General features: G+C 35.8%; 1 protein-coding gene across 1 annotated transcript; it reads left to right on the top strand.

Annotated features, from left to right (window-relative positions):
* The first annotated feature begins 3,664 nt into the window (after positions 1–3,664).
* On the top strand, positions 3,665–13,063 carry BET1 (Bet1 golgi vesicular membrane trafficking protein). Its single transcript, XM_037837492.1, has 4 exons — positions 3,665–3,835; positions 7,950–8,074; positions 10,481–10,537; positions 11,903–13,063. The coding sequence occupies exons 1-4, from the start codon at positions 3,817–3,819 to the stop codon at positions 12,056–12,058; spliced, it is 357 nt and encodes a 118-aa protein (XP_037693420.1). The 5' UTR covers positions 3,665–3,816; the 3' UTR covers positions 12,059–13,063.
* The last annotated feature ends 903 nt before the right edge of the window (positions 13,064–13,966 follow it).

Here is a 13,966-nt window from a genome sequence, read left to right as displayed (position 1 = left end):
TAAACTATGAAATAAGAATGATCTACTTTCATTGATTCCACATACAAATTAAATGCTCTCATCTTTGCATTTAAATTGACATTGTACAATATAAAAATGAAGGGTAAAATTCATGCTATTTATTAAACTTTTTTTTATTTAGAAGGACATTAAGAAACACCATGGCAATTTGAGAAAGGTATACCACAGAAGAATGAAAAAAGCTTTATATTCAGTCTCTTAGTACCTCTTAAATTAAGCACATTTTTTCCTGCTTTTTGAACAAAAGGCATTTTCATTTTGTACTGGGTCCTGCAAATTGTGTAGCTGGTTCTACTAAAGACTTTTGGGCTGGAATTGTGTGCTTAAATTTTCTAATCAAGGTTGAGAAGCATTACATCAGTGCTAGAAATACCCTTGCATTATGGAAAAGATGGAGTTGGTGGCTCTTTGAAATCTCCTTGAAAGTTTTCCTTGCATTCTCAAGAAACTTTAAATAAAACTGTAAGACTGTTTATTTCTGAAACAATAACAACAAAAAAATTAATTCTATTTACTTTGTAATGGTATTGCTTTATTTCATGATGAGAATTACAGAATTACTTTTTTTCTCTGATAATATATTGTATTTTAGCTCTAATATGTTTATATAGACTTTCATTGGCCAACACAGGAACCACAATAGCCATGTTTTTTCTGGGCTGGCTGGGAAACTGACCATCATTTTAGTGTGCAAGAGAAAATGTGTTTTGAGTGCCAGACAACCAACAAATTAAATTTTGTTCCATAGTCTGTTTGTAAGTCATGAGCTATCTGATTTTAGTTTGTATTTTCTTACAGTTCAAATATGATGCTTGAGGTACTGAATTTGTCTCATGGTTGGAAAATTTGTTAATGTTTATGTAGCCAGTCATTAGAGATTGGTGTGTTGTTTTCCTTTGGATTGGTTCTGAAACCACGAACAGGAGAAAGAAAGTTTCAAATCTTGCATTAAGATTCAGACATTTCCCGGTCATGTTCTTGCTTCTTTGATTACTATAAGGAGTACTTAATATTATTCTTTAATCATTCTTAGTTATTTTTTTCCTAGAGACCCCAAAAGATGAGATGTTTTCTACATGATTTTCTTATGAGAATAGAGTAAAAGTTCTAATGCTATTCATCACCGAATTCTTTATTGGCCTTCATTGCAAGAAGAGTTAGGGATTGTAATTAAAAAAAAAAAAAATGGTACAGCCAGTTTGAAAGACAGCGTGGCAGTTTCTTACAAAGCTAAATGTGGTCTTACCATGAAATCCAGCAATTGCGCTCCTAGGTGTTTACCTAAAGGAGTTGAAAATATATGTCCATATAAAAACCTATACACCTATGGCAGCTTTATTCATAATTGCCCAAACTTGGAAGCAACAAAGATGTCCTACAATAGATGAATGGATAAACAAACTGTGGTTCCTCTATACAATGGAATATTATTCAGCAATAAAAAGAAATGAGCTATCAAGCCATAAAAGACATGGAGGAAACTTAAATGCATATTGCTAAGTGAAAGAAGCCAGTCTGAAAAGGATACATATTCCATAATTCAAGCTGTATGATATTCTAGAAAAGGCAAAACACCAGAGAGAGTAAAATGTTCAGTGGTTGCCTGCAGTTTAGGGGGAGTTGCTGACGGATGAACAGGTAGAGGGAGCAGAGGGCATTTTTAGGGCAGTGAAACTATTCTGTATGATTCTGTATACATGGCATTATGCATTTGTCAAAACTCATAGAACTGTGCAACACAGAAGGAGCCATAATCTGTGAGCCTTAGTTACCAAAAATGTATTAATATTTGTTAATCAATTGTAACAAATGCATGACACTAATGCAAGATGTTAATAAAAGGGCAAATGGGGGGGGGTGGAGTATATGGGAACTCTGTATTTTTGCTTCATATTGCATAAACCTAAAACTATTCTAAAAATAAAGTCTATTAATTTTTAGAAGGAAGGAAGAAGTTAAAAAACCAACAAAATGAATTCCTTCTGATTATTATGTCAACTATAGTCAAATGTCATGATTCATCTCTGTATTAAATCCACTTTCTGCCCTATCTTTTGAACATGAAACCTTCTCAGATGAGATCATCCTAATTTGAAACGAGTAATGGTAGCAGTAAACAATTATTTGGAATTTTAGATCACAAATTACAATATGAACTGGCTTGGACTGTCTGGAGTTATATTCTTGATACAATTTACCATTTTCCTTTTTACTATATTTTATTCTTATGTGTGCATATCATGCATTTTCAGAAAGAAAAGTAGTTCAAAAGGTAAGTAAATTTTATACAACTTAACTGGTCTATTTTGGTGAATATGACATAAAATTTTTCAAAATGACAGAAATTTCTACATTTTCTGAGTAAAACTTCCTTAAGTAAGATGATTTTTCTGACATGTTTTGAGTATAGAGTGTGTATAAATTTTTAGCGAATGAAAATACTGCCACAGATTGTAAATCAAAAAAGAAAGCCTTGCCATCATTCCTCTTACTGAACCTCTGGCATTTATTTGCAATAATAATTTTCCCCAATGTAATCTTAATTTAATTCCACTGCTTTTAGAGAATGGTGGTTTATTTCCTTTTTATGAAGACTGTTTTTCTCTCAGAATGCTATTGGATTAAATTTATTTCCCAGGTTGATAACCCTTATTAAAATTGTTCTGGTGGATATTTACAAAAACAGCCTTAAGGCATAGACTTATCTGCTACTATTAAGTCAATGTTCATATTGGTAAATCGACTAGGAGGAAATACTAAATGAACAGAGATTATTTTCAAAAATATTTAGTAAGGAGAATTCCACTGTCATACAGCAGAAACAACAAAACGGCAAACAGTGGGTTTTGAGCATCTACTGTGTATCAGAGTCTTAAAAACGCATAACTTCATAATTCTCACAACAATCATGGGAGAGGAAATGAATTCGCAGACTAACTCCTTGATTTCAGCTATCCCCTTCCCTCTTCACGTTTAACCTCCTAAATTGGCACATTGCCAGGTATATGCAAAATTTCATCAGCCTTCGTTAAGTTAAAAGGTTTAAGTGGGAGGGAGTTTAGGGGTTCTTCGATCTCTTTTCCAGCTAAAAGCTATGGTGCTTTCTACAAATGCAACAAATCCACTGACGAGAACTAACTTTTCGGTGCCGCCGAAGAGACCCCATTCTTTTCCTTGGTTGCTGTAATTCGATCAGGGGTCCTACTCCAAGGGATTTCTTTGTCTCTACTGGGTGACTCGGCGCAAATCAGTTACTCTCTGTCTTCCCTTCTGTGAGTCTCAGATTGCTTATTTGTAAGATGAGAAAGTTGGACAAAGTTTGCTCTGACTCCCTGAACTGAATCTAGAGAGAGGGAATAAGAAGCAGGAACAGAAGAGATAAACCATCCTCTTGAGGTATGGGGGGAGCAGACCTACAGAGTTAAACTTGGAGGACGACAAGCTGAAAACAAAGTCCGGGGGGCCACGAGTGCAGCAGCAGAAACCTGGACTCCAGCCTTCAAATCCCAGTCCGGAAGCCCGCCGGGCTTCTGGAGCCAGGTTCACACCGTGCTCCCGTCAAGCGTCGGCGGCAAACTACATTTCCCAGAATGGCATTCGAGCCGCCGCGGAACACCAATAAACATATGAGTGACGCCATCATTCGGCGCGGTGTTTGGACTCCACGGATGTCGTGGCACTTTAGGGGAAGAAGTTGATGTTCCGCAGGGCCCGGGGTCTGAAGACGCGGCCCGGGTGATTCCTGGCCCCTTCCCACCCAACGCCCGCCTGCCTTTTCCCTCTTCCTCTGGCAGGATGAGGCGTGCAGGCCTGGGTAAGAAGAGGGCTGAGGTTCGAAGTCCTGGGGCCCTAGCTAGGCGCGGGGAGCGGGGAGCGGGGCGGGGGCGGGAGGAGATGGGACTGGTCTCATGTCACTGGCATCTGGGCCAGAAAGCAGGAGGTATTGGGGGGACCTTTGGAGGAGGTGCCAAGTGGAAACACACCATTTGTCCCAGATCGTAAGGGTTTTTCCTTAAGTTTGATTCAGACCCGGTTTAGATGACAGGGAGATTAGTGGAGTACTGGGAGTAGGGTATGTACAGGCATCAACTCAGTAGTCGAACGTGATTATAGAACTGTTGAGTTTCTCAAAGTCCAGTTCGTTTACCCCTTCTCTACTAGCCCTGGGTCTTTCTTAATAAACGAAGTTAGAAAAGTGTTTTGCATGCGAAGCACACTGGTAATGATCGTGGTAGCCTGTTGACAATGAGTTACAAAGGTAAATGTATGTGTCACTCCTGTTAAAGGTCCTAATATGTAACATCAGAGTCAAAGGTGATTTCATCCAGAACATTTCTTATCTGAACCTTGTTTCACTGTTAAGGTAGTAGAATGTGGTAATGCTTGGTATCCTAAAATTTATTCTCATCCTAAGGGAAGGAGTTTCACTAAACAACTGAAATAAGTCGGGCACGTGGACTTTTTGTGGGCCCTATAATGCTCTGCTATTAGAACAGCATTTTCTGGGTTTGAAGCTCTATATTAAACTAACAAAATAAAAAATTAAAATTGCAAAAACACCCTGCAGAATTAATGTACCTGAGAAAATGTATAAGTATTTGAAAATATGTTACTTTTCTCAGCCAGTATAAGAAGATGTAAAAAGAAAAGTTTTCTGAAAGTGTGCCAAATATTCAAAGTTTCCAGTAACTATAGACTCATAAATTGATTACGAAATTGTAGTATGAGAACACTTTTTAAAAAATGTAAGTTTTAAGAATACTTGGATATAGAGAGAAAGCTGGCCAGGTAAATTGAACAGAAAAGAAGAACTAATTATGAACAAGTTTAGTTCCATATGCCTCAGTGTTTTTCCTCTTCATTATCATTACTAACAACAAATATTTATTGTCTATTTGAGTAGGCCCTAGGTATACAGTTGTTTGTGACCTTGCTTGTGCTTTCCCAAAGCTTCCTATCTAGCTCCTGAGAAGAAATATGTACAAAGAGACAGGAATATTTACAAAGATACACTGTAGCACAGGGTGGTAACTATTTGGCCAAACACTAAGTAAGTTCCACACTAGTAAGACTCAGGGACTTCAGAGCAAACCATGGTGTACTTTGGAGATTTAAGAACTTGAACTAGTCCTTGAATAATGAGAGTGGGAGAGGTAAGTTCCAAATGGGACATGACCTGAATGAATGAATAAATGAATGACTAGACTTGTGAATGATGTGTTTAAGGGATTACAATTAAGCCACTTTGGTTGAAATAGGGATGTGGAACTACATTGTGGAGATCTTTGAGTGCCAGGCCAAGAAGGATTTCAATAGGTTCCTTGACCCCTTTAAATGTTTTTGTTCAGCAGTATGCCATGTTGAATTGTGGCAAAGGGACTACAGAAGTGGTTCTCCACCTTGACTGTAAATTACAATCACGTGATAGCCTTTTGAAAGTATTGATACCTGGGCCTAGTCCAGACCAATTAAATTAGAATGTTAGCAATAGAGCATGTTAATTTGCTTCTGATGCTCCACTGCTTGTTTGCTATCAGTCAGTGTTAATATTATCACCCGAGTATAGGGAAAAGTTGATTACTTAGGTAACTATATCTATAATTTACTTTTCCGTGAAGTGAGGAGGGATTTTTTTTTTAATATATCTTTTTAAAGTATCAGTGTGTATCAGTCTGAATTTTTAATTGGGATTATTAGTGAGATAGTGAGTCTGATAGATATTTGTGTGCAGAAGCTGCCACACCTCACGTGAATCTAAATGATTTGAATAAGTTATTGATAGAAACTATCTAAAATAGGTAGTATTTGTGTAAATTGACAAAGACTGAGGATGATCTTTGGCACACACTTACTTTCTTGCAATTTTTCTTAGCAGTAATTCACACAAAAAGAAGGGGCTAAGTTTGCTATAGCAACTCCTAGGGTTCTATTTGATTTTTTCTTTGTATCAGAAGTGGTTGATTATGTGAGGGAAGATCAGCTCTTTAATAAGAGAAATGTGCATTGAAAGATTTTTGAGCTCTAAATAAAAGGAAAATTTCTGCTTCGAATGGAGCAGTGTGGAAGAAATCTAAAATTAGAATTAAGATAGGCAAAGAGCAAAACAAAAGGAATAAAGCAAATAGCTGTTAATTTAGAGTGAATTCCTTGGTGAAGTTGCTTAATGCTTTAATTCATCCAGTCAGTATTTATTGGGCAAATGCAATATACTTAGAACTTTAGTCATATAAAACAAGTAGAAAACGTCCTTTTCTTGAAGGATCTTGATCCTTATTAATGTAGTTTTACAGAGTATCATCGATTAATAGAGTGAAAATACATTATAATTTTAATTGTTGAGTGGGGAAAAATATGCCCAGTCACTTGAGTTCTAAACTTCAACAATAGCATGTCTGGAGGCTTTCATGGCTAATGTGTGAGCAGTAGATAGAAAATGTGGGTAATACAACTCTCTCCTCTGTTTGGAATATACTTGTTTAACATTTTGTTGTAGATTTGAAGTGGGAGTGCAGGGGTTGTGTAGGAGCCAGCTGCATATAAAATGCTCATTAGGCACTGGGTGGGCGTGGGGGGGAAGGTGGTAAACAGGAAGCATGAGACACTATTTCTGCTCTCAGAAGCATATGATTCCATTCTTGAGAAAGGCATGCACATCAAAAGTTGAATAACAGTGACTTCATATTCTGTTCATTAATTAATTCATTCAGCAAGTATTTATTGAGTATGCCTTGCAAAGTGTGTGTATGTGTGTGGAAGGAGGGGGGTATACGGGGATGATTGAAACACATCTAGTTTCTGCCCTCCTAATGCATTCTAGGATGTGACAAGTGGTTATATATAGTCAGTGCTGTAATAATTCAGAAGATGAGTTCAGGGAATAGTCAGTTTGCTTCCTAGAGAAAGTTACATTTGTGCCATGCCTTCAAAGAGCTTCCTATTCACATCTAGACCGTCCTTCAACTATCATAGCTTTACTGCTACTTCCTATCTTTGCAGCTCTTGCTCTCACTGCCACTCCACCTGCTGTTTGAGCTCACGGAGACCTCTAGATTCCATGTCACTCCCTTTCCCCCACATTTTCAGGCAACTATCAGATTTACTTCAATCCCTGTCCAAACTAGTCCCCATAGTCCGTATCTTCAACCACTCTTTTTGTAAGCATTCTCAGCATCTGTTCTTCTGCAGTCCCCACATTGTAAAACTCCAACTCTAGGTCAGTCCAACCATCCAACTTCTCAGCTGGTAACCCAGGCCAGTGAGCACTTCTGTAGTAATATCTGAATGCCATTCCCCAGAAGATATGCTCCATAAGAGCAGCACTCAGGACAATGCATCTGACACGCAGTAGTAAATATTTGTTGAAGAATGAACGAATCCCCCCATAATTTCTCAGCTAGTGGTCTCCATACATTATTCAATCTCTCTCCTACAGCTTCAACTTGTTTTCTGGTCCCTTTGGCTTTTCCCCACTCAGCTGTCTTCTTTTTCTAAGAGAGAGTGCTGATAAGAGACCCTCCCTCTGTCGTGAGTTCCCCTTTTACCCATTATCTTCTTTCTCCCTTTCTCTTCAAAGCCAAACTTCTTCAACGAGTAGTTGATGCTACTACTTTTAGATCTCTTTTAGAATGTATGTTTACTGAAGAGGGAATATTTCCTGCATATCCTTATATGTCATTGCCTATTTTAGTGTCTTGTCATCAATCAATAGGCAATCAATAAATATATATTCCTCACTTAAAAGAGGTTAATGGGGAAATTGTTCCTGTATCTATTTGGCGATATCTAAAATTCACCTGAAATACGAATATTATAGATATCCGTGGTCTGCAACGCCCTCCAGGGGTCTTTTGCGGTTCTTTCCTAACTCTCTGGGTTTCAAAAGTGACTTCTGTTTTTGCTAAGATTACACTTGTGACTGCTCCTTGCAGGTGAAGGAGTACCTCCTGGCAACTATGGCAACTACGGCTATGCTAATAGTGGGTATAGTGCCTGCGACGAAGAAAATGAGAGGCTCACTGAAAGTCTGAGAAACAAAGTAACTGCTATAAAATCTGTGAGTATATAATTCTATTGCCACCTTATTAAGGAATTTGGCTACCCATGTACTATGGTTTAGGGAGGTCTAAATACACTCAAAGTTTAGAACATGAATAAAAAGTTTAAAAATGTGGCCAATCACAATATATGAGACATTCCGTTTTACTTCTTTTTAAATGATATTTAAATTATTGTTAAACTCCAAACTGTTTCTGATGGATAAATAAAAATACTGTATGTTGTCTGTAGTCATGTCTAAAACATCTGTCTTTTACCCCCAAGCAGGTCTTCAGAGGTTTTCTTCTTCCAGTTTCCTGAAGCTCCAGACATCAGTCTTTCATGTTTCTACCTTTGTATCTCATATCAATCACCAGATCGTATGATTCTTTCTTTCCAATGTTGATCTCTATTCCTGCTTTTCTATTTCTACTATTATCCCTTGGTTTTCTTAGGTGAACTACTGGGAAAGCCTCTTACCTGTTAATAGTTTTTAGTATGTTCTGATATGAACTACATACTGTCACCATAGTAATCTTTTTAGAGTATCATTTAAATTGTATCACTGTACTTCCAGAAAGCTTCAGTATCTTCCCATGATCTAGCTTGACCTGATAAGTCTTCACAGGTTAGCCATAGCTTTTCAGACCTTATCTCCTATAGTTCTGGAATATGCTTTTATGGTGTGGGAATACTCCCTGTGTCCTATACATGGCTGTCACTTTTCTACCCCTCTATCTTTGATCATGCTATCCCTTTGCCTTAGGTGTTGTCTCTTTCCTTATGTTGGCTGAAATCTTGCCCCTCCTGAAAGGCACCTGCACCCCCCTCCAAGCTTCTCCTTATTCCACCTCTTTCCTCCTCCAAGCTTTACCTCACTACCACATCCAAAGTAACCTTTTTTCTTGTGAACATGAGACCATTTGTACCATTTCTATAGTACTTATTGCATAGTGACTTGCATTGGAATTACTTGTAAAAGAAATTTACCAGATTGTAGGGTTTTCTCTTGTATTTACTTTTATATTCCACACCGCCCCATCGTAATTTCTTATCAGTGGTCTTAATTTAGTAAATATATGTTGATTAAAAGAATTACAAAAGATGATCTTAACAGTGTATGCGATTGTGCATTACATTAAACATGCTATATAGACTTACAGGGCATTCAGTAGAAGCTCATGTTATCAAAACTCAACTGGCAATTCCTTATAGTCTTTGGAAAATTGAGTCATATTCAGGCTAGAGACTATTACATTCTGAAACAGAGTATTGTTTCCATAGTCCTAATAGATCATAAGGAGAGTGATCTACGAACTAAGCAATATTGTATAATGTAAGTACTTTAGAAAATGTAACATTTGGAAAGACTTAAGAATTAAATGTTTTATTTTATTTTATTTTTTAACTCTAACATTGATAACTTAGGCTCCTCATCTGAAGAAATCTGTGACTTCCTGGAATTTTCTTTCATGAATGAGAGAAATGTAGAAAGTAGTTGGGTGATTTTGCTATTTAGCTTTATAGTTGCTTTATTGTCTATGTATGGTTAAATCTGGGAAAAAAGTTCAAGTTCTGGTCTATAGAATTCTAACATGGTTTGTGTCAATATTATTTCATATACTTTCCACACAAAGTAAAGTTAAAATAGCCTTTCAGTGGTCCCACAGAGTACTTCAAAAACCTGAACCATTTAGGCTAGCAGTGGTTTGCCGAAATTTTCAGTAGTTGATTGTATTTATTGACCTATCTTAGAAGTAAAGCCTTTAATGAATATCAAGTATTAGATAGGTTTTGTTTTGAATAGCACCCATAATTTCTTACAGTTGTTTCATTTAGACTCAGCCTTTTTTCTGCATAGCTTTAGCATATGGATAACACTAATTTGTAATCTTTTTTTCAATTTATTATCATATTTTAAAGAAAAAATACCACCCTTGAAATCTAAAGAAACAGTCTTTAGGCGTATATTTAAAGTATTTTCACATTCATTAGGAAAATATTAAATACTTCTGTCTGGATTTGAATTGCTCATAAAGGCACTTGTATATCTTTCAAAATATAAAGAAGGAAAAATACAGATAAATAGTTTTACATGAATAAAATAATTAAAGAGAGAAAAGAGCATGCAAGGATAAGAAAACCAGAGGGAAGTATATACCAACATTGAAAGAATAGGTTGTATATTAAGATGAAATCAGAATAAAGAGCAGAGAGAAAATGTCAACAGCTGGGAAGGAGTAGATACTTTGCATTTATTTGCCTTTAAATTCAGTGGGAAAAGTATCAGAAGCATGTATTTTATATTTCTAGAATACGTATTCATTTGAGAAGATATATATGCTAGAATGGCATTATTGTTTTTACTTTATATCATTAAAATACCCTTCTATGACTAATAATGTATTTGATTTTTTCTTTATAGCTTTCCATTGAAATAGGCCATGAAGTTAAAAGTCAAAATAAATTACTAGCTGAAATGGTAAGTGTGTTGTTATGATAACTTTAAGAAATTTTGCTTAATAGTCTCAAATGTCGTTCATTAATCAGAATAACTTTTATCCATTTTGAAATAGATTTGAATTACATAGCTGATCATTATAAGCTTTATTAGTATCACTTAAAACTGTTTTCTAGCCAAATTATTCTGAAATGTTTCTCAGAATAAATCACTAAATCAAGAATTTTGAGCTCTGTCTTATTGGGTTCAAATATTTTTGGCCACCCTAAGTAGAATTAGAGAAAAATGATGTTAAAAGCATACCTAGAGAGGATATAGTCCTGGATTCCCATTTATATCTATCTAATTGGTTTGGGATAATGGTAAGTTTATTTTTGCTATATTTTTGAATTTTTTTTGTTTTGCCCAAAACTTGAGTGGAAGGAGGACGGGGAATCTTTAATCCTGTATTTCGAAACACTATTAAAGAGCAGGGCAAATGACTATTTTGCGTGTTCTAAGGGCTCTCAATGGATAAAAGACTGTTAATAACTTATTACCCAAGTTATCAAAAGCACTTTATAACCAATCAACCAAATGACTTTCACTTAATGTAAACCCATTTCTTTTACTCGATCTCTTAAGGATTACTTTGTAACAAAGCCATCATAGATTTGAACATCATAACATCCCTGAGCCTTTTATCGCTAATCTAAACAAACTCAGCAACCTATACCTTTCCTAGTTAGAACCTCCTTCCATTCTTTAATGTTTATTTTGAGGGTCAGACTTCTCTGGACCTCCCCTTGTTTCTTCACATGCTTTTAAAATTGCACCTTTCAAAAAATGAATGTAGCATTGAAGGCAAAGGGTGTGTTAAGGTTGTGCATTAGAATCACTCAAGGAACTTGTTGAAAATACTCACAACCTGGACTTACTCTAGAAATTCTGATATGGAATTTCAGAAGCAGGGATCTATGCCATAAGTATTCCAAGTGATTCTGATTCATAACCCTGGTGAACGTGCTTGAGCAATATACAGTCTGAGCTTTAGAAAGGCTGTCATTTTGGGACCTTTATGTCTCAGGATATTGAAATTTCTATGAAAGTGTGACATTACTAATCCAGGTATGTTTTAATCATGAAGTACTCTGTGGGGTTGAAAGAAATATTTTATTGAATAATGAAAGAGCTTTTTATTCATTGAGAGAATTGCTGTGTTTTGCATGGAGTAATCAGGCTGATTACCCAAGGCTGTAAACAGGCTCCTGAATTGATTAAACACAAAAATCGTCATTTACAAGGTACTTTAATAACAGAGTGTATCAATTACTTGATGTGTATGTGTAGAATATTCGAATCTGTTTTTTGTTTGTTTGTTTGTTTGTTTCCCTTTTCCCCTTACAGGATTCACAGTTTGATTCTACAACTGGATTTCTAGGTAGAACCATGGAGAAACTAAAGGTTTTATCCAAAGGGAGCCAAACAAAGCTACTGTGCTATATGATGCTGTTTTCATTCTTTGTCTTCTTTGTCATTTATTGGATTATTAAACTGAGGTGATGCGAGTAAGTGTGAGTTTGGAATTTATTCCAACTTGACTTGGAGTACCACTTGGATAAAAATCAGCATCAAAACATTATTTTTCAAATACTATGGCATTTTCCATTGAAGATTATCAAAGTTTACTTGTTTTGTAAATCACATTAGATAATAGCGTGCTCTTTGGATACTGTTTCTTAAAGACTCATTTTTAGCCCCTGTTTTCAGGGGTATTGAGATTTCTGGAAGTCAGTCTGGCCCTAAGAATTTTTTTCTATTGCTTGTTTAACCATCAAATTAAATAGTAATATAATATTCTGTTGTTAACATAAATGTAGCTTTGTGTTCCATGTAAAGAAATGTAGAGGGACAAGCAAAATGCCTGGAGAGCCTGATGCGAAGCTCTTGAAGGGGTGAATGAATTTGTGGTAGAGTGGTAAATGTATTATCCTGAACTATCATCAGCTGTGAATCTGTACTCCCCTTCCTCCTATATTCAGTTAAAATTGTGAGCTAATTTATTTTTATTTACAGTCTTCATAATTTTTGATGATACAGATCCTCTTCCTGTTCTGCCCAAAGACTTCATCCTTTTAAAGTTTGTCATTTTGGCATATTTCTAGTAGGGCCCAATACAAATATGTACCAGTATAGTTATTTGTTATTAACTTTATAAATTCCATTAACTTGGCTTATAGTAATTTTATGGTTTTGGCTACTTAGGTAGGTCATTTAGTTATCATTTGTGACAGAATAATGTGAAGTAAATTGCTAAGCTCTGAATGGAAATAAAGTGTTCAAGAAAATTAGCTGCCACTGCTTTATCATGTGCTCAAGGTAGATATTGAAAATATTCAGGCATTGAACTTGTAGCTGACTATTGTTATGTTAATCCAGTATATTTGTTAATACAATATAGGTGGACAATTGAATAGAAAGAAATATTGAAATGTTAAATACTCTGTGTTGCTCTATTTGGAAATTTACCTATATATAGTCTCCAAAAATAAATTGTTTAACGAAATATATTAATCGACTGTTACTTCTTTTGTTCTTTTGTTCAAGTCTATTTAATTTTCTTGACATAGAATCTGAGAAATGGCCCTGAAAACTCAGTTTCTGAATAATATCAGAAAATGATATCAATCTATTTGTATTATTTCAGGACCTGCTTCAAACAAATGAGACAAAACTTGACCACAGTTTCAAAACTCTTTAATTCTTCGCATTTTTAGTTATAAATCTATCATCTTTGATTTTACTCAGTTTTCATTCCATTTTGCTCATCCCTAATTACCTGTAGATTCAGGTCCTATCTTTTCTCATCATTTGGGCCTCCACTCAACAGGTAAATATACCATAACCAAGAGGGGTAAGTGACATAAGCCAGTAGCACATAAGAGACAGGCCTGTGGTGTAATGGGAGGGGCACTGTTTTGAGTTAGATTGCTTGGGTTCAAGTCTTAATTCCTTCACTTGTTCAGTGCCTTTGGGCCTCGGTTTCTTCATTAATTCACCTATTTCATATGATTGTTGTGAGAAGTAGATGAGAAACTATTTTGGAAAGTGTTGACATAATAATTACTCAACAAATGTTAGTTCTCTCTATCATTAACAGAAATTAATGTCAGAAAGGAGAGTTATTTTAAGGGCAGACAATAAATTGGTTTCAGACATTTACATGGTGATGTGACATCCAAGTGGAAATTTCTGTCAGGCAATTTAAGATTGACTCATTCATTCAAAAAATCATTTATCTGCTTACTCTGTTCCAATTATATGACACCAGAGCTCAGGGGACACTCAAATCATTCAGAGTTAATAATTAAAGTTGCAAAGAAGGGAAGAGCATACAGCCAAAGAAAGTAACTTGAAGAAAGACACAAGAGAATCAGAGGTAATAGATGAGGTCAAAGCCATAGAAACCAG

This window comes from Choloepus didactylus, chromosome 5 (genome assembly GCF_015220235.1).
Source record: "Choloepus didactylus isolate mChoDid1 chromosome 5, mChoDid1.pri, whole genome shotgun sequence".
NCBI lineage: Eukaryota > Metazoa > Chordata > Mammalia > Pilosa > Megalonychidae > Choloepus > Choloepus didactylus.
The sequence above is the reverse complement of the archived record's forward strand: the minus strand, read 5'-3'. Positions and strand labels throughout refer to the sequence as shown.

Coding starts and splice junctions, on each gene's coding strand:
- BET1 (XM_037837492.1), top strand. Junction 8,075..10,480: donor AAGTAACTGCTATAAAATCT/GTGAGTATATAA, acceptor TTTTCTTTATAG/CTTTCCATTGAAATAGGCCA. Junction 10,538..11,902: donor ATAAATTACTAGCTGAAATG/GTAAGTGTGTTG, acceptor TTCCCCTTACAG/GATTCACAGTTTGATTCTAC.